The sequence below is a fragment of the Macadamia integrifolia genome, unplaced genomic scaffold (genome assembly GCF_013358625.1).
Source record: "Macadamia integrifolia cultivar HAES 741 unplaced genomic scaffold, SCU_Mint_v3 scaffold566, whole genome shotgun sequence".
NCBI lineage: Eukaryota > Viridiplantae > Streptophyta > Magnoliopsida > Proteales > Proteaceae > Macadamia > Macadamia integrifolia.
Window position 1 is genome coordinate 164,016 of NW_024870487.1, and position 22,793 is coordinate 186,808.

The 22,793-nt window shown below is 45.3% G+C and overlaps 1 protein-coding gene across 7 annotated transcripts; it reads right to left on the minus strand.

Moving 5' to 3' along the window:
- Window positions 1-35: 35 nt before the first annotated feature.
- LOC122069269 (renalase) lies at window positions 36-22,504 on the minus strand. Of its 7 annotated transcripts, none has more exons than XM_042633238.1 (11): window positions 22,370-22,504; window positions 10,014-10,194; window positions 8,490-8,844; window positions 8,295-8,394; window positions 7,140-7,317; window positions 6,206-6,278; window positions 5,934-6,113; window positions 5,195-5,292; window positions 3,477-3,565; window positions 3,155-3,328; window positions 36-444 (listed from the first exon to the last, which is right to left on the minus strand). In XM_042633238.1, exons 3-11 carry the CDS (start codon window positions 8,776-8,778, stop codon window positions 273-275), a joined length of 1,353 nt encoding a protein of 450 aa, XP_042489172.1. In that variant the 5' UTR covers window positions 8,779-8,844; window positions 10,014-10,194; window positions 22,370-22,504; the 3' UTR covers window positions 36-272. The 7 variants fall into 7 exon arrangements, with proteins under 7 accessions (XP_042489172.1, XP_042489176.1, XP_042489175.1 ...); XM_042633242.1 differs by lacking the exon at window positions 22,370-22,504 and having other exon boundaries at window positions 8,490-8,574; window positions 8,695-8,844; window positions 10,014-10,640; XM_042633241.1 differs by lacking the exon at window positions 22,370-22,504 and having other exon boundaries at window positions 3,158-3,328; window positions 10,014-10,640.
- Between the last annotated feature and the right edge of the window lie 289 nt (window positions 22,505-22,793).

The following is a 22,793-nucleotide window of genomic DNA, read 5'->3' on the forward strand; positions in this document are numbered from 1 at the left end:
AAAAAAAAAAAAAAAGAATAAAAGAATATGCAGGATTTAAGTTTCAGATAGAAGCCTGAATTGCAATATAAAATTAGGCCAAAACAAATTCAGAAGGAGATTAAGTCGATGAGGAGCATCTGTTTTTTCCTCCAGAGTCAGCACAGGTGCCACTTCATGAATTAATCCAAAAACTCCATCACTAACCCAGCAGGTCATTGCCAAAACACCCCTACGCCAAATGCCAGAATGTATGGAGATTCCTCTAATGTATTAGTGATGATCCATTGGTATCACATGCAGCTGAACATCTCTAGTAGTTTTACAGATGCTCTCATGCCACTAAGAACAGCACCTTCTACATTTGGACCAGCACAAAAATCTCCACAGATAGCCAGCCTCTTTCCCTCATCCCAAAGGCACTTCTGTTCTGCAGCTATGACTGCAGCTGGAAAGGCACTACCCCTGTACATATTTACACAGTGGAAGGATGTCAATACCTATCAAATATAATATGCAGCTTTTTTTCAAGCAAAAAATGTTTTAAGATATTTCTTGACAAATTGGAACTGGCTCTGTTTGTGTTGGGAGTGGAGCATGGGAGAAGGAATTCATAGTAGACAGCTAAAGTGTGGCAATCCTAATAATAGCAGCAGTGGATTGCTAATAAGAGTTCAACAGGCAGAGATAGACATGGACACACCCACCCAGGGAGGAGAGAGAGAGAGAGAGGTAATGCATCTAAGCATCTGGATGAAGAATAAAGACAAGTTGCTGAAAATTTTCATTCAATGTTTGATTCTGTTCTATGGACTTCCTCATAAAAACTGTTTTTAACAAATATGATACGTAAATATATTCAATACAAGTCCCAGAATATGATGTTCATATTTTTTGACTCAACCAAAAAAAAATTTATTGACCACCAACAAATTTATTTAAAGAGACAATTAAAGTAAAAAGGATTCAAGTCCAGAGGATCAAGGAGAACTGAATAAGGCACACAAAGGGCACCAGCCTTGTGCTGCTCACTCACATAGGAACCTGAAAACAGCTAAACGAAATCTCCGGAGCAAATTAAGAGCCAACAATAGCCAACAATACAAACTCTAACCCACCCCATCAAGTTATTGATATTGCAAGAAAGCCCTCAAAGCCCAAAAGAAATAGAATCAGGGGAAATTTAAAGAGGGGTTTTCCCCTATGTACTTTTTTTCCTCTCCCTTGACTACTACATTCGTCATTCCCAAGTGAGGTCACCACTTTTAGTGATAGGGCCTGGAAAAAGAAGAAGTATCCTCCAGTGGAGCACTCTCATTTAGTTGGGAGTGCGGTAAGCCTTACAAACATGTAAATTTTCCGTCAGACTAGAATCCTATTCTAACTACTATCAAAATAAAATGACCCAACAACCCCTGTTATAACCCAACAACCAGAAGGACTAGGGCATAGAAAGGAGCAAGATCAGATGCAAGAATGTTTCATACATGAATCCATTTTGAGTGAGTTTGGATGTCAGCATTTTAAACTTGAAAAGTGAGTCTGGATCTGAGGTTGAGCTGTGTAGATCTATGTAAAATTAAGAACCAGATTGGTATCCAATACAGGTTGGGCCAATGCATCTGCCATATATAAGAACCCTAGTTTAAGCATAAATATCCAGATCCAACCCCAACCCAACTCATACAGGATCCATATGGATCCTGTATGAAACAGATTCTTTCCATCATGAATCCAACCTGAACTGGACCCAACCTGAAGTGGGCCCAGATCTGCCAGTGAGAATCAGACCACGAGCTGGATCTGTATGTACTTTGACATATTTTATGCCCTAACTAGGACCAAAATACAAGACTTGAACCACTACTTTGGAGAACTAAACAACTACTTAAATAAAAAAGAACAAAACACATTTCCAAACCCAACGCCTCTTGCTACTTCTGTGTTTAAATAGCCATTGGATGCTAAGCTAGAACAGTCTAATGCATACAGGAGCATTTCACTGTCATAAGAGCTCCAACATATGCCGCACATTATCATAGTGATGCCTGTAAGGATATTGGCCTTAGAACTAAGGTCTTAAATTCTAATTCCATAAATTTTGAAAGGGTGTCCAAATCCCAATCAACAACGCACTACGTGGCTTTAATAGTCCACTAGCCGGTTCAGTTATCAAAACATTGGCACCAAACTCAGCTACATGAATCCACAACACATTTCCACGTGAGGATTATCTTTGTGACACAACCATCCAAGAAAAACAGGCTAACCCCTTGGGCTATATTTGTTTCAATGCATAATATTTGACGAGGAATTGTTTAGGTACTAAATATAACCATAGTTGTCAAGTCGTCGCTTAAGCACCCATGCTCTTTCTTGGATCCAAGGCGACAACACGCCTTATTGACACTTCGTGAGTTAACGTTTATTTATGTTTTCTTTGCTTTATTTATGAATATGCTTATATTATATCATATGCTTTATTTAGTATCTGCTGTTTTTCTCATATTAGGTCATTACTAGCATTATTATATCGTATTACATCATTAAGGCTTATGTCTTGTATATAAGCATAATTATATAAAATCAAGGGAAATTTTCTCTGAACCTAAGGTGTTCCCCACACCTACATACATGAATAATGTTAATTCATTTATTCAAGAACAGATAAAAAACAATAAAAAAAAAAAATGAGGATGTGAAAGGTGCAGTATATGCCTTAGGTTCAGAGAACCTTTTCCTATAAAATTATCATTGTTACATAACATAAGCGACACCTAGGTTAGCTTACATCAAAATTATACTGTACACTTAAGGCACCTAAGCGACACATAGGTTAGCGCCTTGGTTCCTAGGTACCCCTCCAACGCTTTGAGCTGCCTGGTACTGTAATGTAATTGTGGGGGGGGGGGGGGGCGGGGGGGTGGGGAAGGTGGGTGGGGGGTCTGATTTGCATCTTAGAATTTAGGCTTCATCATAAAGCCTGATCCTTTCCTCGATCAACCATGCCCAAATTTGCTTCCTTGTCAATGTACAATTAAAAAAGAAAAAGGAAATTTTGCAAAGGAATAAAATATTGTTTTCATGACTAAAAGTAGATTTCCAATAAATATTTTTCCATTGAAAAATATGGAGCCATGTTGATAAACAATGGATGGATGCTTGAAATACTGACCACCTGTGAGCTTTGACAAAGAATGGATCAGGAATATGAAGTCCAGAGCTTCGAAATTCTTGGAATAATTCTTCAGCCACCTTAGTCAATGTTGCATTTGAAGGCTTTTGAAGACCAGTCTGGGAAATGACACCCTTTGCATACTCAAATGTTGAATGCAACACCCAACACTCACTGCAACCAATGTGGCAATTTCAAATACCAAAACAACAGAAGCAGGAAAACATGATCTTTCTCCTCATCTAAAGTAATTTGCAAAGACACTAAATGATGGCACACAAATCCAATCAATTGGGCACCACCAATTGCAATTTGCATGTACCTCATTTCAGGACGCCCTGGCTTGCTGCTGTCACAGTGAGCCCAGCTTAACACATCAGAGTTCTTGAATGAGAATCCTTTTACAGGTACCTGAACAATAGGAAAGAAACTCATTTCCCACCCAGGGGGAAAAATACCAAGAAAATAATAATTAAATAAGTAAATAAAATTATTGATTTTCAGCACTTAAGCTAGTAAAAAACAAGAATGGGTGGGTATAAAGAAAAGCATATTAGAGTACATAAGTTCAAATTGGATTGCTATATGCCTGCAGATAACAAATAACTTAATGATAAAAGGAGCGGCTGCAATTTCATAAATAAAAGGAACAATTTGGGACCTTTTTTGGAAGAGGGAAACAATATCAGGATTCAATTAGAAATAATTGTTTAAAAAATGGAAAATCTGGAAACTTATATGAGAAAGGAAATAACAGAAACAAACCATGAATAAAGGGCTTTTCTGAAATGAAATCTTAACAATAGAGTGAGTTACTTTAGAAATCAGGGCTAGAGGGGGTTATGCAATAACCAAGAAAGTCAACCTTTCTTGCAAATATGAGTAGTAGTCTTCTTCTACCTCTCCTTAGAACCAAGCCAACGGTCAAATCAGGTCTACTTCGAATGAAAACATCTCTCTTGTGATTACTGATTCAGCTGAAACTTTGGGTAATGGCTAGCAACCCACATCCCTCTTGAATGCAAGCGACACAGCCCAGGAAAAAACACAAAATTCCAGTCGAGCTTGTTTTGCAACTGGTTCTGGTGGACTAGTGAAACCAACAGCTTCGATCCCATAGTCCCTTCTGTATTTCGGTCTGAAACTGAAGATGGGTAAGTTGCCCTAAGGAGTAGGAACTTTGCTCCTAACTTCAGGTAAAACCATGAAGGATGGTTGGAGTTGATTCAGATATGGTTGGTCAGAGTCTGGAAACAGGGTATAGCAGGGAAGGTTCATCGAACACAAGTGGTAGGACAGATGTGGGGAGAGAAAAAAATGGAAGAAGATTTAGAAGAGTAGATGAGAGGTGTGCACTACAGCTCTTGGCTGTGTTAAACAGAAAAAATTAATTCAATTTTTTTCCAAAATCCATCCCAAATCATTGGGTTATAAACTATTTCATAGAATTAAACAAAGAATCTTATTCCTATTCTGAAAGTGAAATTAGAAGTTAAATCTAACTCTAAAACAGAAATAAAGATGGACTCAAACTCTACTTGCTATAAATGACTCTAAAAAAGTAAAGACAAATAAATAAAATGTAATTACATAACTCCCCAATTAGTCCTACGCCTAACTGCATCAATCAACGATCAAGATTGAGAATAAGAAAATCAGATCAGAAACATAAAAAGAATCACATGCTATAGTTTTCTCCTTTTTCAAAGATTAGGACACTCATTTACTTTTCATTGGCAAATCCATGAAAACTGTGGAAGTCGAGACTTTTTCTTCTTATTATTTTTTTAATTGAATGCTAGTCAGTAATTCTTTAAAATTCTAATGCAGGTTTTGATACAATGTCTGTCATATGAAATTCCCCGACTCTACCAACTTAACAAGTGTGCCACATGACAACTTAAACGGTAAGGTCAATTCAGTTGTACAATCAAGGTCACTCCAAAGAACTACTGAATGGTGCTTCCATTTTTAATTTGTCACATGCACCACAAAGGGCAAACTTAATTCAGGCTTAACAATTCACGATGAATATCTTACAGAAGACAAGGGTTCAGAGAATGCCAACATGAGAGCAAAACATGGATGAACAGGAACTTCTTTCAACTTTTGTGCTAACTCTGGAACCAAAATCATGTCTGAAAAGGCCAAAACCATGGTGTTAATATGATGCTACATTGTACAGGTTGTGCACTTAACAGAAAGAATCAATAAGTAGTCAATAACAAATTAAAAACTTTCTGTTTACTAGGTCAGACTGGTCTAGCAGAGTCAATGAGAATTGTTCATTTACACTAGCAGTATGAGTGCACAACTGACAGTGGAAACTAGGTAGCTCAAATCTATAAAGTGATCCATGTCCATTCACACATCTCTTCTTTAGGAGAACACACCATGCCACTTATAATTTGATCTGGCTCGAAGATGCAAATGATCAGAATCAAATCTACAGAGTATGATGCATTTATTTCAGACTGTAATTGATCAATTTTAGAATGTTATTTATCGAACAGGAGCCAACATTTGCTCGCAAAAAGTTTTGAGGTTTTTCAAGTTTTGCGATGGTACACCAATTTAAGAGTCCGGACTTCTAACCACTGAGATGGCCCACCAGCTGAGAAAGTCAACAACAAATGGAGGGAGTAGGAGTTCTAAAATGGACCTTCTTATCAAATACTGCCTCATAAAAGAACAATCTCAGGTACACCTAGTCAAATAGATAATAAAATCAGCAGAAAATGTAAAAGACATTTCTATGCATTTACAAAATAAGCATTACCTAATGGTGGCGGTCGTCCTGTTACATGAGTAAACCTTGGAGAAACTGTGTTCTTATCTGATGTCACCACACCATCAAAGTAGCCCAGAATTTGACCATCCAAGCCAGTCAATAACCATGAATTCTTATTCTCCAACCACTCCAACCTCCCAACAGTTACTCCAAATTTAGTGTCCACTCCTAAAGAAAAACTTTAAGTGACATATGAAACATTTTATAGGTTGGAATTCTATTCTCTAATAACTCTACAAGAAAGTGAAAACAATGCATACCAGGTTCATGGCACATTGCTCTACAAATAGAATTCATGCCTGGAACACCAACATATTTCTTACTTGAACCTTCCTACAAGAGACCTATATACAATTCAGTATCACCTAATAGGTAGAAAATGAAATTCGCATATATGAGAAACATTCTAGGTTAGCCGTATGCATATCGTATCTGCTCATACGTTTTTCAAATGCAAATATGGCGCGGCACATCTACCATATCGTATCTGCTCATACGTTTTTCAAATGCAAATATGGCGCCCCACATCTACCAAATAAGAGCATATCAATCTAACAGAGAAAAAAAAAAAAAAAAAAAAAAATTACTAAATCAGGCTAATTAGTCCCTACAAATAGAAGGCCAAAATATGAGTTGCCTGGCACATGAAAACATAATAGTGAATAACTGTATATATCACTCAATGGAAGGTCCAGCTCAAAGCCTTTGGGTCCCCAGCACAATTCTTGATGTGCTACCTATGGAATGGATTTACAGGCTCCTGTAAATCAGAATTAACTATGAACATAGTAAAAGTCATAACTTTCGTATATGTATGTCTCAAGGATGCTAGAACCAGGAGATTCATGATGCGTACGCCCCGACGCCAGGGGGGTGGGGGTGGGGGTGGGGGGAAGAGACACTTATCAAAGTAGGTGAAAGAAAAAAAGACCAAATCAATATGTCAAGCAACAGTTAGATATTTTATGAAGGTCTTAAACTAGGAAACTGAGCAGGCACAATAAAAACTAAGTTAATGGTCTACTGTTAGGTAGCACAACTTCCAAACCGCGAAGGGTCATGATCATACAATCAGTGATATTCTCCAAACATATGCATCAACAAGAGGGAAAATTTAATGAAATCAATGATAACGCTTAATTTTAGATCAACAATTCTTAATAATAATTAAAACAAAAATGTATTAATGTAAACCTTTTCAAAGTCAAATTTGGCAGAGATACAATCAAAAGAACCAAATCTCTCTTTCCACTCTGCAACTAGGCCTCTCGCTTCCCACTCATGAACAAGACCCATAACGTCATTATCATTGACAGTAAAGAATGGAGCACCATGGTCAAAGAAGAGCTCTGTCCCATCTTCACTAATTTCCCTACATGAAAGGTAGAGGCATTAGCACTTCAACTTGATACAATGATTAATAACAAACAAAATTAACGAAACTTTCAGTTCAAAATGATGCTAAGAGATAAATGTAAGTCTATTTAGAAAAGACTATGATTTTTTTTTTTTTTTTTTTTGGGGTAAAAGAAAAGATTGATAGAAGAAGAGAAAAAGGTTTAAGACAGTAGTAAAGTAAATTTCGAATCTACTTCTAGGCTTCTTAAAAGCACTAAGAGAAAGATTGAATTAAAGATGTTCAATTACCATGATTTTAGGATAGTTTGAATTATGCTTAGTTTTAGATGGCATTTTGGGGTCCGATATTGATAGGCAACTTCATCGTTCACATGAATCAAAACATCCACCAACTCGATGGAGATTTCAAGTATGTGAAATGCCCATCATTCTTATCCATGCTCAGTGGCTCAACCAAATATAAATCGAATTCTCCAACATTTGTATTCCGAAGAAGAAGATTGAATTAATTATAGAAAAAGGGAAGGATCAATTTACTTCTAAGAAATAGAAGAGGCCAAATTGATTACTTGATTACTGTATAGTCTGAAGGTCTTTTAACGTAAATAAAGGAACACACTTTGCTTATTTATGTTCAAATAGACCACCAGAAAACTCTCCTATTCCACCCTGTAGAACGCATAATCTGAATTTTCATTAATGCAGTCATAAGTTCTTCATTACCATAGAGATATTAGAGAATGTTGGGGTAGGGGTTGGCAGGATAAATAATTTTTTTTAAATTAAAAAAAAAAAAAAAATCAAACAATACCCATCTAAATTAAAAACACAATCAAAAGCATATGGAGACTTGGTATAAATTGTCAACTCCAATAGTCACATTTTGAATTTTTTCCCCCTAACAAACAAGGAGTAATTTATCAAATTCATTAGTCTTCGACTGAAGAATAATTACAGGAAACTCATGGGGGGAAAAAAGCTAAAATTTACCTCCTCTGGGACATTCTGCCACCAGGTCCTCTTCCAGAATCGAACACAGTGACAGCCACCCCATTCCTTGCCAAGGCAGAGGCACAAACAGCGCCTGAAACTAAACCAAACCCATTTCAACATTAATCAACAGATCACATAATTGATAACGTAAAATTGAAGATAACCTTAAAAGATTCAGAGCAGAATACTTACTTCCACTGCCCACAACAGCAACTTTTCTAACAACACTTCTCATATTCTCTTCCAGTCCTCGAATTGTCGCAGAAATGGCTAAGCTCTGTAACAAAGACGAATGGGTTTGATTACTATAACGAATTGACAACAACAGCTTTGTCTGCTTTGGTGGACAAGACTTAAGAAAGGGATTTGAAGGATTTTTTTTGGGTCTGGTGGATACAAACAAATCAGAAGAGCTCAAACTTGAAGAATTGCATTTCATGGTTCTCAAAAGCTCTCTGTTATCTTGGCTTCTCCTTGGCATTGCTCACTGCAACCACATCTACTTGAGAAATAATCTGGTGGTACGTCGGTTGAAGGAGAAACTTCTCTACCACCAATGGAAAAGTGACAATTGAGACATGTATCAGGAGGAGAGCATTGACAAGGGCATTACGGTACTTAGGTCTTTGTTTGACCCTTGTGAATTTACTAAGAAACCCCTAAGATTCCACCTTATCATTACTAATGTCGCTTAATAATTTTGGGGTAGTTGCACGGCCCTTGTTTAAGAGCGTGTTTCTTTATAGTCCACAGGAAACGGATCGGATCGGTTGCTATTGACCTTAACCGATCTCGATTCTTGATTGATACTATATCAATGGAGATAGAGCTCAAACGGTAAAAAAAAATTATTTTAAATATAAAATCAATGAGTATTTCTGTTTGATTCAGTCAGGATGATTCAGATTAGCCCCGGATGAGTATTGACTTTGATCAATCCCATTCATATAAAGAGTTCTCAAACAATGCACTTCACATTCCATACATACAAGAGAGCGGATCAAATTCACGTATGAAAAACAATCTTATATGTTTTGGGTTCCTAAATTTAGAATTTACTTTTTCTTTTTTCCTTTAATAAATTTTGAATCTACAGATCAGGAGTGTATGTTAGTGAATTGATCAAGTTCATGTATGAGAATGTTTCCGTACACTCTTGATCTGTGAATATAAAATCTATAAAATGAAAAGAGAGAATATTGATTCTATATCCATGGATCAGAACCGTTCTCATACATTCTCATACGTGAATCTGAACCGCTCTCTGTATGTTAATGGATTAAATCATTAAACCATCATTATTAAGCAACGTTACATTTTTTTTTTTTTTTTTTGGGGGTGGGTGGGGTGGTGCATGTGGTGGGGGTAACCATTACATAGTTCTAAAGCCTCTGGACAATGAGATTTGGAAAGAGTCGTTTATAAAAGAACATTTATTTTTTTAAAAGAAACAAACTCAAAAAACTATGCGAATATGAAATCAGTTACATTGTTCTTGATCTTCTTTTTTTTTTTTGGTAACCATTACATAGTTTTAAGGCCCCTGGACAATGAGATTTGGAAAGAGTCGTTTATGAAAAGAACATTTATTTTTTAAAAAGAAACAAAACTCAAAAAACTATGCGAATATGAAATCAGTCACATTGTTCTTGATTAGAGATGACAACTCAGCTAAACAAAAAAAAAATACAATTAATTTAGAGGAAAATTCATAACTCCCTATGAAAATAAGATTTGATATTATTCCCATGGCGACCCATCATTCTTCCCTTGTGATTGCCACTGTGCCAGATTCTAACTTTCAGTCAAAACTTCTAAGTCTTTGAATTCCTTTTGCCATTGTCTGGCGTAAATCTTGTAGCTACCATACTCTTGGCCTTTGATTCCAATAAGTTTCCTACAAAACCATTAATCATAGAGAAAAACTAAATTTGGGATCTAAATAAACAAACAGCAAGCCAACCAGCAGTACAGTTAGATCAAAGCAACCATCGCAAATAATAATTGGGCTACCACAAACTGTGGTGCTTGAAACCTTGACAAAGACAAATTATTTTGAGTCGACGGAGAAACACATTAGCGATGTGGAACAAAGACATCTAAAAGATAATGTGCATGAGAGCAGTGGGAGAGACATTTTGATTTTGATAACACTCCTATTCCGAACCAACCATATGAAGTACATAGTTATAGCTGAGATTGACATAATATAACGTGAGCATTTTCTCTCTTGAAATCTTGTGCATTGAATCCAATCAAAATTGTAAACCATGTTTTCCAAATGCAGCCACCATGTGTGCTTTAAATGCACACATGGTCATCATGAGGGGGGTTTTTGGTAAAATCCCTGTTACTGTCAAAAAACCCCGCTAGTCGAACCTACACAAACACAGACGACGAAGGCCCGGAGCTTTGTCCGGGGTTAGTCCTCCGACGCTCAAGTCAGGGTCGGCCGCACAGTTCAATAAGGGAGTAATGGTGAGGGTATCAGAGCTTACCTTCTTCCTTCCTCTCGGCCTCCTTATATCCTTCTTCGGACTAGGGTTTCCTTCTTGTCTTTTCCCCCATCCTTCTCCCCTACGACCATCCTTGTGGGGGAATATTTTCCTCATGCAGACGACGTGATCCCACGTGATTTTTTGAGCGTGCCTGAGTGATCGAGCGTGCTTGAGCGTGAGTGGTTTCTTGGAACCTTTGTCTGGCGGGGGACATGTGTCTCAGAGGCGACACGTGTCATAGCCCCACTGAAAGGTTAATTTGGCTGTATCAAGAGCCCCCTTACTCCCACTAGGAGCTTCTTCCTGTGGGAGTAACCAACATCTTCTCAATCACCGCTTCTTCTTCTTCTTCTTTTTTATTGACTTGCTCCTACTAGCGACCGAGGCTTGGGGTCGACCGAGGGAAAGACCTTCGGTCGATTCGGATAGGCCCTACACCGAGCCCCCTGCCGAGGTGAGGACCTTTGGTCAGGTCCGTTCGGCCTTGGTCGAACTCCCAACCGAAAGGGGGACCCTCGGTCAAGTCCGCTCGGCTTTGGCCGGACTCCCAACCGAGGGGGTGACCTTCGATCAGGCCTGTTCGGCTTTGGCCGAACTCCCAACTGAAAAGGGGACCTTCGGTCAGGTCTGTTCGGCTTTGGCCGAACTCCAACCGAGGGGGTGACCTTCGGTCAGGTCCGTTCGGCTTTGGCCGAACTCCCAACCAAAAGGGGGACCTTCAGTCAGGTCTGTTCGGCTTTGGCCGCACTCCCAACCAAAGGGGTGACCTTCGGTCAGGTCTGTTCGGCTTTGGCCGAACTCCCAACCGAAAGGGGGACCTTTGGTTATGTCTGTTCGGCTTTGGCCGAACTCCCAACCAAAAGGGGGACCTTCGGTCAGGTCTGTTTGGCTTTGGCCGAACTCCCAACCAAAAGGGGGACCTTCGGTCAGGTCTGTTTGGCTTTGGCCGAACTCCCAACCGAAGGGGTGACCTTCGGTCAGGTCTGTTCGGCTTTGGCCGAACTCCCAACCGAGAGGGGGACCCTCGGTCAGGTCTGTTCAGCTTTGGTTGAACTCCCAACCGAGGGGGTGACCTTCTGTCAGGCCCATTCGGCTTTGGCAAAACTCCCAACCGAAAGGGGGACCCTCGGTCAGGTCCGTTCGGCTTTGGACGAACTCCCAACCTAGAGGGGGACCCTCGGTCAGGTCCATTTGGCTTTGGCCGAACTTCCAACAGAGGGGGACCTTCGGTCAGGTCTGTTTGGCTTTGGTCGAACTCCCAACCGAGAGGGGGACCCTCGGTCAGGTCTGTTTGGCTTTGGCCGAACTCCCAACCGAGGGGGGATCTTCGATCAGGTCTGTTCGGCTTTGGCCGAACTCCCAACCGAAGGGGTGACCTTCGGTCAGGTCTGTTCGGCTTTGGCTGAACTCCCAACCGAAAGGGGGACCTTCGATCAGGTCTGTTCGGCTTTGGCCGAACTCCCAACCGAGAGGGGGACCCTCGGTCAGGTCTGTTCGGCTTTGGCCGGACTCCCAACCGAGGGGGGACCCTCGGTCAGGTCTGTTCGGCTTTGGCCGGACTCCCAACCGAGGGGGAGACCTTCTGTTAGGTCCGTTCGGGCGCAAACCTCAAGGCTTCGTATCCTGATGTGGCAATGCCATTAATGCTCGGGTAGTCGAACCGCCCTTCCCCCCATCTATATAGTGTGGGGGGCCATTTGTGGGGCACCTTTCTTTTCCCTTCAGAGAGCTCACCTTCGGCCTCGGTGTCCCTTTTGAACCTTCGCCTTCATCCTACTTCCCTTAGTTTAGCAACACCCACAAGTAAGTGATGTCTTCCTCGTCGGGCTACAGCCCATCGTCCTGCGAGAGGTCAAGGCCGATACGTAGGCATAGGAGTCCAGGGGAAGTCTGAGGGATGTCCTTGGATTCCACCGACTCTCCCTCCTCCCACGACTCATTGTCCACGGCTTCACCGTCGGGGTCCAGGGGTGGCTCCAACGGCGAGGGGTTCAGGGAGAGGGTGCTCGATTCCTGAGCCCAGACCCATGAGCCCTTAGAAGTGGAGGCTCTCAACATCGTCTCTACGATGGACGAACCAGAACTGGAGGAGCTGAGGGCCTCCTTCGGTGTTTCGGATGCTTTCGAGCTCCGTCTGCCCAGACCATCCGACCGAGCCAGTTATCGGAATTCCAAGGAGCTGTGCTTGTACAAGGAGGCCTTCAAGGCCGGTCTTCGGCTGTCCCTCCACCCCTTCCTCACCAAAGTGTTTCGGCACTATGGGGTATGCTCGACCCAGCTAACGCCGAACGGGTGGCGACAAGCGTTGAGCTTCGTCATCTTCTTCGTACGGCACAAGAGGCCCCTCTCCCTTCCCCTCTTCATCAATTGTTTTCTTCTTCAGGCCTGCAAGGGGCTTATGGGTTGGTATTATTTTTGCCCCCGAAAGGACCTTCGGCTACTGAAGGGTTACCCGACTTCCATCCACGGATGGGAGGAAAAGTTTTTCTTTGTGAAGTCGACCGAGGGGGTGCCCTTCGGCACGGTCTGGGATATCCCGGACCTTAGGGATGTGAACTCCGCCCCTGCCCTATTCGAGGCAGACGCAGAGTCGTTGGCAATGGCGAGGCGGCAAGAAGGTTGTTCTCCAGTCGAGGCCGACTGCCTCAAGTTCGATGCCATACTCTTCAAGTTCGGGCTTAGCCCGGGTGAGTTAGGCTAGCCCCCGTCTGCTTCCTTCGAGTGTCGGTTCTTCATGCTAATTGTTTTCTTCTTCTTGTAGTGCAAGTCACTAGGGCCGAGGCTAAGGCAGCTGCCGCGGCAAGGCAGACACAGATCAAGGAGCCCAAGGCACGTGACGCCCAACAATAGCCGAGGCCGAAGAGGAAGGAGAAGAAGGGACCGTCCTCCGAGACCCCGAAGAAGAGGCCGAGAGTCAAAGGGCCGAGTGTCGAGGCGGTCCAGGCCCTCTCAGCTCTGGGCCGAGACGGGCCTGCTCAAGACCCCTCCCCTGCCGCGGCCTCCCGAGGCCCGAGGGTTGCGACAACGAGGGCCGAGGTGGGGTTCGTCCCTCAATGGTCAGTGAAGGAGGACGACACGCTGGCCGTCGGACGGGTCGCTCGCGAGTTGGTGATGAAGGGGAGTCTTCCCCGAAATGCCACCGAGGCCAAGAAGCAAGGGACGGCGGCCATGATCACGTCCGCATGCATCTACATGGCAGGGGTAAATCAGATGGGTCAGCTGGCGGCTCGAGCCGAGGCTATGTGCCGAGAGCTCGAGGTCGTTGAGAGGCAGAAGGTGTCCTTAGAGAACGAGCGCTCCCTCCTCCTCGAGAAGGTGGAGCACTTGGAGAAGGAGCTTGTCTTCGAGCGCCGAGAGTGCGATCGGAAGCTCACGGAGCTGAAGTCGCAGGTGAAAGCCCACATTCAGGAAGCTGAGGCCCGAGGAGTATCGGTCCTCCAAGGGCTTCAGGGAGGAGATAAAGCACGCCATTGCCCCGGGGTACACAATGGGCGCTACCAAGGTCTGAGATTGGGTCCTCGAGCGCTACCCCGGGGTTTCCTTCGAGGACAGCGGCCTCATCTTCGAAGACGACGACGTGGAGGAGGCCCCATCAGCCACCGAAGTTGCCGATGCCGATGGCGGAGATTGCAGCGAGGAAGGCAAGGTCCAACTCCATCGTGAAGTCCCGCCGACTCCCGGCCATGGTGGTTAGGATCAAGAGACCCTCCCAACCGAAGACGAGGTGGAGAACCCGACGGACGCCCCCTGAGGTCACCTCGGGCCTCAGCTCAGACCGCCCCCCCCCTTTTGTTATGTAACTAGCTTTCGGGCTTCTTGTAGCTTTGGGCATTATGCCTTATGTAATTAGCCTTCGGGCTTTTAATGTAATCCTTGCCTTCGGGCTTTATGAATGCATAAGTATTTTTTCATCTCCTGTCCCTTTTAGTAATGTTGTCTTTAATTCGTAGATAGCTGCAAAGAGCCGAGACCCTAGTTGACCCTCTTAGGCGCATGGCCCCGAGACTTGGCCGAAGGCCGACCTTTCGATAGTCAGACGAAGGTCGACCCAACAATCATCAAGCAATTTTTACCAAGTGTTCACCCTCGGCTCCAGCCGAAGGGTTTGTTAGGCGCTTGGATCTATGACTTGGCCGAAGGCCGACCCTTCGATAGTCAGACGGAGGCCGACCCTACAATCACCAAGCAAATTTTTACCAAGTGTGCACCCTCGGCTCCAGCCGAAGGGTCTGTTAGGCGCTTGGATCTATGACTTGGCCAAAGGCTGACCCTTCGATAGTCAGATGGAGGCCGACCCTACAATCACCAAGCAAATTTTTACCAAGTGTGCACCCTCGGCTCCAGCCGAAGGGTCTGTTAGGCGCTTGGATCTATGACTTGGCCGAAGGCCGACCCTTCGATAGTCAGACGGAGGCCGACCCTACAACCACCAAGCAAATTTTTACCAAGTGTGCACCCTCGGCTCCAGCCGAAGGGTCTGTTAGGCGCTTGGATCTATGACTTGGCCGAAGGCCGACCCTTCGATAGTCAGACGGAGGCCGACCCTACAATCACCAAGCAAATTTTTACCGTGTGTACCCTCGGCTCCAGCCGAAGGGTCTCCTCCTTTGGTAAATTCCTTCAACCCCGAGTCAGGTCTCAGGTCGACGGTGACCTTCGGTTAGGTCCGTTCGGCTTTGGGCTAACTCCCAACCGGCAAGGGGACTCGGCCAAGTCAGCCCAACCTTGTTCGTGCCTCGACCGAGGTGTGGACCTTCAGTCATCCGTTTAGCAGGGTTAAAGGTCATCAGCCTGGAGAATGTCTCAATTGTTGTAAACCAGCTCTCGTATTATCCATGAATGAAATCTTCCGGAATTTAAGATGAATTACAACCTAAAGGTGCACAAGGGTGATAATTGCAAAGAACTACAAACAGAAAAACTACAAACGACAAGAGTGCGTACCCGCCACTTCACTACTGGTGGAATTTTCTTAAATTCTGAGAGTTCCACGATCGGGGTACCCTTCCTCCCCCCGTAGTCTCTAGGTGATAGGACCCTAGTCGTATTACCCTCGAGACTCTGTCAAGACCTTCCCAGTTTGGATCTAGCTTCCCTTGATGCCTTGGGTCCGACACTTCCGCCCTTCTCAGGACAAGGTCGCCCTGCTTGAACTCGTTCTTCCAAACTTTGGTGTTGTAGTGCCTCGCGACCTTCTGCTGTTAGGTGGCAATCCTTTCTTGTGAAGCCTCTCTGGTTTCTGCCAAGAGGTCTAGATTCGCCCGGAGCCCTTCGTCGTTTTTGTCTTCGTTGTAGTACCGAATTTGATGGGTAATGGCCCCTATTTCTATTGGGAGTACAGCTTCAGTGCCGTATGTTAACATGAAGGGTGTTTCTCCGGTAGCTAACCTCTCAGTAGTGCGGTAAGCCCAGAGGATGTGGTGCAACTCATCTGCCCATAGTCCTTTGGCATCATCTAGCCTCTTTTTTATCCCTTGGAGTAGCGTACGGTTGGTTACTTCTGTTTGCCCGTTAGTCGGTGGATACCCGACGGAGGTTTTCCTGTGATTGATGCCGAGGGTCTCACAGAACGCGTCAAAGGTTGGATTGGCAAACTGAGTTTCATTGTCCGTTACCACAACCTAGGGGATTCCAAATCTGTATACTACCGCCATTTGGAAGAAGTCCCTTATGTTCTTTTCGGTTATCGTCGCTAGGGCTTCGGCTTTCGCCCACTTCGTGAAGTAGTCGACTGCCACCACGGCAAACTTCCTTTGTCTCGTGGCCAGGGGGAACGGGCCTAGGATGTCCATCCCCCATATGGCGAACGGTACTGGGCTAGATAAGGACGAGAGCTCGGTAGAATGTAGCCTAGGCACGGGGGCGAACATCTGGCACTTGACACATTTCCTGACCAGTGATTCTGCGTCCTTCCTCATTGTCAGCCAGTACAGGCCCTGCCTTAGTACTTTATGCGCCAGGGCCCGGGCTCCAAGGTGTTGGCCACATATCCCTTCATGCACTTCTCGAAGCGCATACTCACCGTCAGAAGAATCCAGGCACTTGAGGTATGGCGAAGTGAACCCTATCTTGTATAGCGTGTCGTCCTTCAGGAAGAAGCGCGCTGACCTCATTCTTGTTTTTCTTGCTTCGTCCCTATTCTCTGGGAGCTTTCCCTCTTTGAGGTATTTTGTTTATGGCGTCCATCCAGCTTTGGCTGTTTTCACCTACAGGTAATACATCGCGGGGTTTTTCGTTGCTTGGTTGTGGTAATACTTCGAAATACACCGCTCGTCCAAGTTCTGCGAAGTCAGAGGTGGCCAGCTGTGATAGTGTGTCTGCACTAGCATTCTCTTCTCGTGACACCTGCTTTACCTCAAATTCCTTGAAAGCCGCTGACCTGTCTCGCACCGTGTTCAAGTATTCGGCCATCCTTTGCTCTTTGGCCTCGTATTCACCATTCACTTGCCGCACCATGAGTTGGGAGTCGCTATGCACTACCAGTTCCTTCACCATCAAAGCCCGAGCCAGATTAATTTCGGCTATTACCGCTTCGTATTCCGCTTCGTTGTTGGAGGCGACGAAGTCGAACCGTAGGGCGTATTCTACTTTGAAACCCTCGGGGTTTACCAACACAATTCCTGCGCCGCCTCCATCGCTGTTGGAAGCCCCATCCACGTACAATGTCCAAGCCTCATCTCCTCGTTCCTCGGCAGATTCCTGTGGGTCATCGGGGATCGTCGTCTCTGCTATGAAGTCTGCGAGGGCCTGTGCTTTAATTGCGGTTCTCGGCTTGTACTGGATTTCGAATTCGCCTAACTCTATGGCCCAGTTTACCAGGCGACCGGACATATCCGGCTGCTGCAGTATCTTCTTCAGGGGCTGGTTGGTGAGTACGTATACCGTATGTGACTGAAAATATGGTCTCAGCTTTCTTGCCTCTGTCACGAGGGCGTATGCCACTTTCTCCACCTTTTTGTATCTTGTCTCGGCATCTAGAAGGGTTCGGCTGACGTAGTATATTGGCCGTTGTTGCCTTCCTTCCTCCTTCATCAGTACGGTGCTTACCGCAACTGCCGATACAGCAAGGTACAGCTGCAAGGCATCCCCGGTGTTCGGCTTCGTCAGCAGCGGGGGTGTGGCCAAGTATTCCTTCAATTGTTCAAAAGACTTTTCGCACTCCTCCGTCCACTCGAACTTTTTGGTCCCTTTCAGCGCTTTGAAGAAGGGGAGGCATCTATCTGCAGACCGAGACATGAATCTTCCGAGGGTGGCGACCCGACCCGTCAGCTCCTGGACTTACTTTACGTTCTGGGGTGACCTCATGTCCCGAATGGTTTGTATTTTGACTGGGTTGGCTTCAATTCCTCTCTCCGAGACGATGAAGCCAAGGAACTTCCTCGAGTCTACTCCGAATGCACATTTTGCCGGGTTCAGCTTCATGTCGAACCGTCTCAGCACCTGGAACGCCTCTTCCAAGTCTTTGATGTGTTTTTTCGCCTTCAGGATTTTTACGAGCATATTGTCCACATATACTTCCATGGTTCTGCCGATCATCCCTTTGAAAATTTTATTCACCAACCTTTGATAGGTGGCCCCTGCGTTCTTTAGTCCAAAAGGCATGACCTCATAGCAGTACAACCCACCCTCGGTTATGAAGGATGTTTTCGGGACATCGGCCTCGGACATTTTGATTTGGTTATACCCCGAGTATGCATCCATGAAACTCAGCGCCTCGTATCTCGTCGTGGCATCGATGAGGAGGTCTATCTTCAGCAGAGGGTATGCGTCCTTCGGGCGGGCCTTATTCAGGTCGGTGAAGTCGATGCAGATCCTCCACTTCCCGTTTGCCTTCGGGACCATTACCAAGTTTGATATCCACTCCGGGTACTGGATCTCGTGGATAAACCGGGCCTTCAGTAGCTTCTCCACTTCCTCGGCTATCTTCTTCTGTCTTTCGGGGGCAAACGTCCTCTTCTTCTGCTGCACCGGCTTCTTCATTGGGCTAACATTCAGATGATGTTCTATCACCTCTCGATCTATCCCAGGCATGTCCGAAGCCGACCAAGCGAATACGTCAGCATTGTTTCGTAGGAATGAGACGAGTCTTTCCCGCTGCAACCTTGGCATGGTAGCCCCAATCTGAAATTGTCGAGTGTCATCCCCTTCTTCAGCTTCAACTTACACCAAATCTTCGGCCGGCTCCCCCCATTGATAACTGGCATCGTCGCGTAAATCCTCTATCGGGAGCGCCTCGCCCGCCTTTTCTTTTCCCCATAGAGTAGTGGCGTAACACCTCCGGGATGTCTCCTGATCGCCCCGACACTCCCCGACACCATTCTTGGTAGGGAACTTCATTTTGAGATGGGGAGTGGAGACGACAGCCTTTAATAGGTTCAACCCGACCCTTCCTTGTATGACATTGTACGCCGATGTAATGCTCACCACCAGGAAGTTGATCATGACCGTCGCCTGGCGATCTCCGGTGTCAGCTCTTACCGGCAACTCAATCGACCCTTCCACCTTTACCGGGACGCCGGAGAATCCTTGCAGCGGGTGTTCGACCTTCTTTAATTTTCCCTCGTCTAGGCCCATCTTCCGGAAAGCTTCAAGGAACAGGATATCAGCTGAACTGCCGTTATCCACTAAGATCCTCTTCACTTTGCAATCCGCTATGGTCATGGTGATAACCAAGGCATCGTTATGCGGGGTCTGTACCCCTTCCAGATCATCATCTGGGAAGGAGATAACCGTCCTCGTCTTCGCCTTCTTGTTCGGCCATTCTGCCACATGTACGCTCCTCGCGTAGGCCTTCGCCTTCCTGGCAGAGACTGAACTCTCTCCAGCGGCTGGGCCTCCACAGATGGTCGCTATAACTCTGGTCGGGCTCTTATTCTCCTCTCGGGGGCGATGCTCAGCTTCCTCGGGTGTCTGGTTCCTTCGCTGTTCTTGATTGCCTCTGCGGGCGAGCCCCCTTCTCTCATAACGACCTCTGCCATCTCTCCGACGGTTATCCCTCCGGCCATTACCATCTGGAGCCACCTCTTTTTCCCGGTCTACAAATCTGCCTAGGTATCCCCTTCTGATCATTCCTTCTATCTCCCCCTTGAGATGCCAACAGTCCTCGGTATCATGGCCATGATCTCTGTGGAAGTGGCAATATCTGTCCACATTGCGTCTCTCGGGGTGTCGCCCCATCTTTCTTGGCCACTTCATGGCTCTGGCATCTGGGGAATCTTTTATCTGCATTAACACCTCTGTTCGCCTTCGGTTCAGGGATGCGTACTTCTCAAACTTCCTTGGTGGACTGGGGGCCCGACTGCGCTCGGACTTTCGTCTTTTTCCTTCTTCAACGGGTTTATCATCAACCCTTGAGGGCCTCTTCCTCGCCGCCTTCCTTTCGGCTTCTTCATCGGCCTGGAGGGTTTCTTCCATCTGGATGTACTTATCGCATCGTGCCCTCAGCTCGGTCAAGTTCCTAGGTGTATGCTTCGCCAGGGACCTCTTCAACTCCTTGTCCTTGACGCCTCCTAACAGGGCCATGAACTCCTCCTTCGGGTCTAGGCCTCTGATTGTGATCTTTTCTTGCTGGAATCGCTTCATGTAGTTCCGCAGCGATTCCCCTTCTTGCTGTTTGATGTTGGTTAGGTTCAACGTAGTCTTCTGGAGGGGCTGGCTACTAGAGAATCCCTTCACGAAGAAGTAACTCAGGTTGCTGAAGTTGTGGATTGACTTCGTCGGCAGTCGATTGTACCACAGCCTCGTAGCTCCTCTGAACGTCAATGGAAGGGCACGACACATGATATTTTTCGAGACCCAATGGAATTGCATGGTGACCTTAAAGCCTTCCAGGTGATCGACGGGGTCCCCTGACTAGTCATAAGTGTCATACTTGGGCAGACGAAAGCCGATCGGGAGCGGGTCCCTCATGACCTCGTCAGCTAAGGCCATGTCATTGGTGAGGTCGGGCTCGCAGTATCCCGTCTGGTTTTCTGCCACCTTTCTGATCTCGTCCTTCAGGTCTAGGATCATCCTCTTTAATCCCGAGTCCTCGGACCTCTGTCTGTCTCTTTGGTGCGGATCCCAATGTGGGTCTCTGGCGGCGCGTCGTGTCCTACTTTGGGGCTCGGGACTCTCCCTCGCTCGGCTTCGAGGGTCACGATCGGCCCTTGTCGATCCCGTACTGCTTCGGTCTTCATCTCGAGCTCTCTCAAACTGGACGTGGGGACCTGGGGGTGCTCCGCCGGTCCTACGAGAGACAGCTTTGGAGACCTCCCTCATAGTCTCGGCCATCCGGTTATATTTGTCCTGGAGGTCTTCGAACTGCTGCCTCGTCACGTACTCTTGGGTTGCAGGAGGCTGATGGTCACTGCCTTCACGTACTGAATATCCAGCCGAACGCTGGTATCTGACAGACACTTTCTGGTCGTCATGGCCCCTTTCTCGTCCTATCTCCGCCGAGGGAGGAAGCTCCCCTGAAGGTTCTTTCCCCATGTCTATGTTGGACGTCGCTCTTGTCCTCTTTCGGTTGTAGGTTCTCCCCACCATTACCGTCGTTCCCACAGACGGCGCCAATCTGTTGCTGCCAAAAAACCCCGCTGGTCGAACCTACACAAACACAGACGACGGAGGCCCGGAGCTTTGTCCGGGGTTAGTCCTCCGACGCTCAAGTCAGGGTCGGCCGCACAGTTCAATAAGGGAGTAATGGTGAGGGTATCAGAGCTTACCTTCTTCCTTCCTCTCGGCCTCCTTATATCCTTCTTCGGACTAGGGTTTCCTTCTTGTCTTTTCCCCCGTCCTTCTCCCCTACGACCGTCCTTGTGGGGGAATATTCCCCTCATGCAGACGACGTGATCCCGCGTGATTTTTTGAGCGTGCCTGAGTGATCGAGCGTGCTTGAGCGTGAGTGGTTTCTTGGAACCTTTGTCTGGCGGGGGACACGTGTCTCAGAGGCAACACGTGTCATAGCCCCACTGAGAGGTTAATTTGGCTGTATCAACCCCTATAGAGGTTTATGAACCTTAGGATGGATTTCACCACTTGATGAAGAAAAACTTTATCAATTCTTTAGGTACAAGAAAAAGATAAGGACAACATGAAACCATACACAAAAACCTAACATTTAAAAGAAAAGAGAGAGAAAAAAGATGAAACAATATGCATGAAAAATATATCCCTTGGTTCATCTACACCACCCGAAAAACACAATTCCTTCTTAGACATGCATCAACCTACATATTTCACCTTTTCTATTTTCAAAACCATTTTAACCACCAACCAATGAGTAACACACACATATATTAGGAAAAAGAGAGAGAGAGAAAGAGAGAAAATGCCTGGCTTCCTACATGCCTCTCCCGCTGCCAATCTCAAATTTAGATAGAACAGTGTGAGGGGCATGCAGAGAGCCAGGCATAACCCATTTTAACTTTCATCTCTGAATATATTTTTCCCCTAACAACATGCTAAGTAGAAAACAAGTGAGACATTGAGAGAGAGAGAGAGAGAGAGAGAGAGAGAGAGAGAGAGAGAGAGAGAGAGAGAGAGAGAGAGAGAGAGAGAGAGAGAGAGAGAGAGAGAGGTAATTGTAGGGACTTTGGTGCTCATGCTAAGCCGTAAACAAGTGAAACATTGAGAGAGAGAATTGTGAGGACTTAGGCGGTAGCGCCATGGTCACTATTTTCGCAACACTCTTTCCCTCACTTTACTGCAACTACAATTGAAATTAACCTTAAAGAGGATATCAATGCTTTGTTCACTGATATTGTCTGTTTATGTAATAGGAGATTTTTACCATATTTAGTGCTAAATTTATTGATAAGATCCCCATAAATATTTACCGCCTACTGTTTTACCGCTTACTGTTTTTTCTTAATGATTACCGCCTACTGTTTTAGGCTTATAGGATTGAAGGGATTAATTTCCACTTCTTAGGCTCCTTTCTAATTATGCTTATGAAATAATTGTTCTTTGGAATATTATCTTTTCTTATTATTACCTATTTTTCCTGTATTTAAAG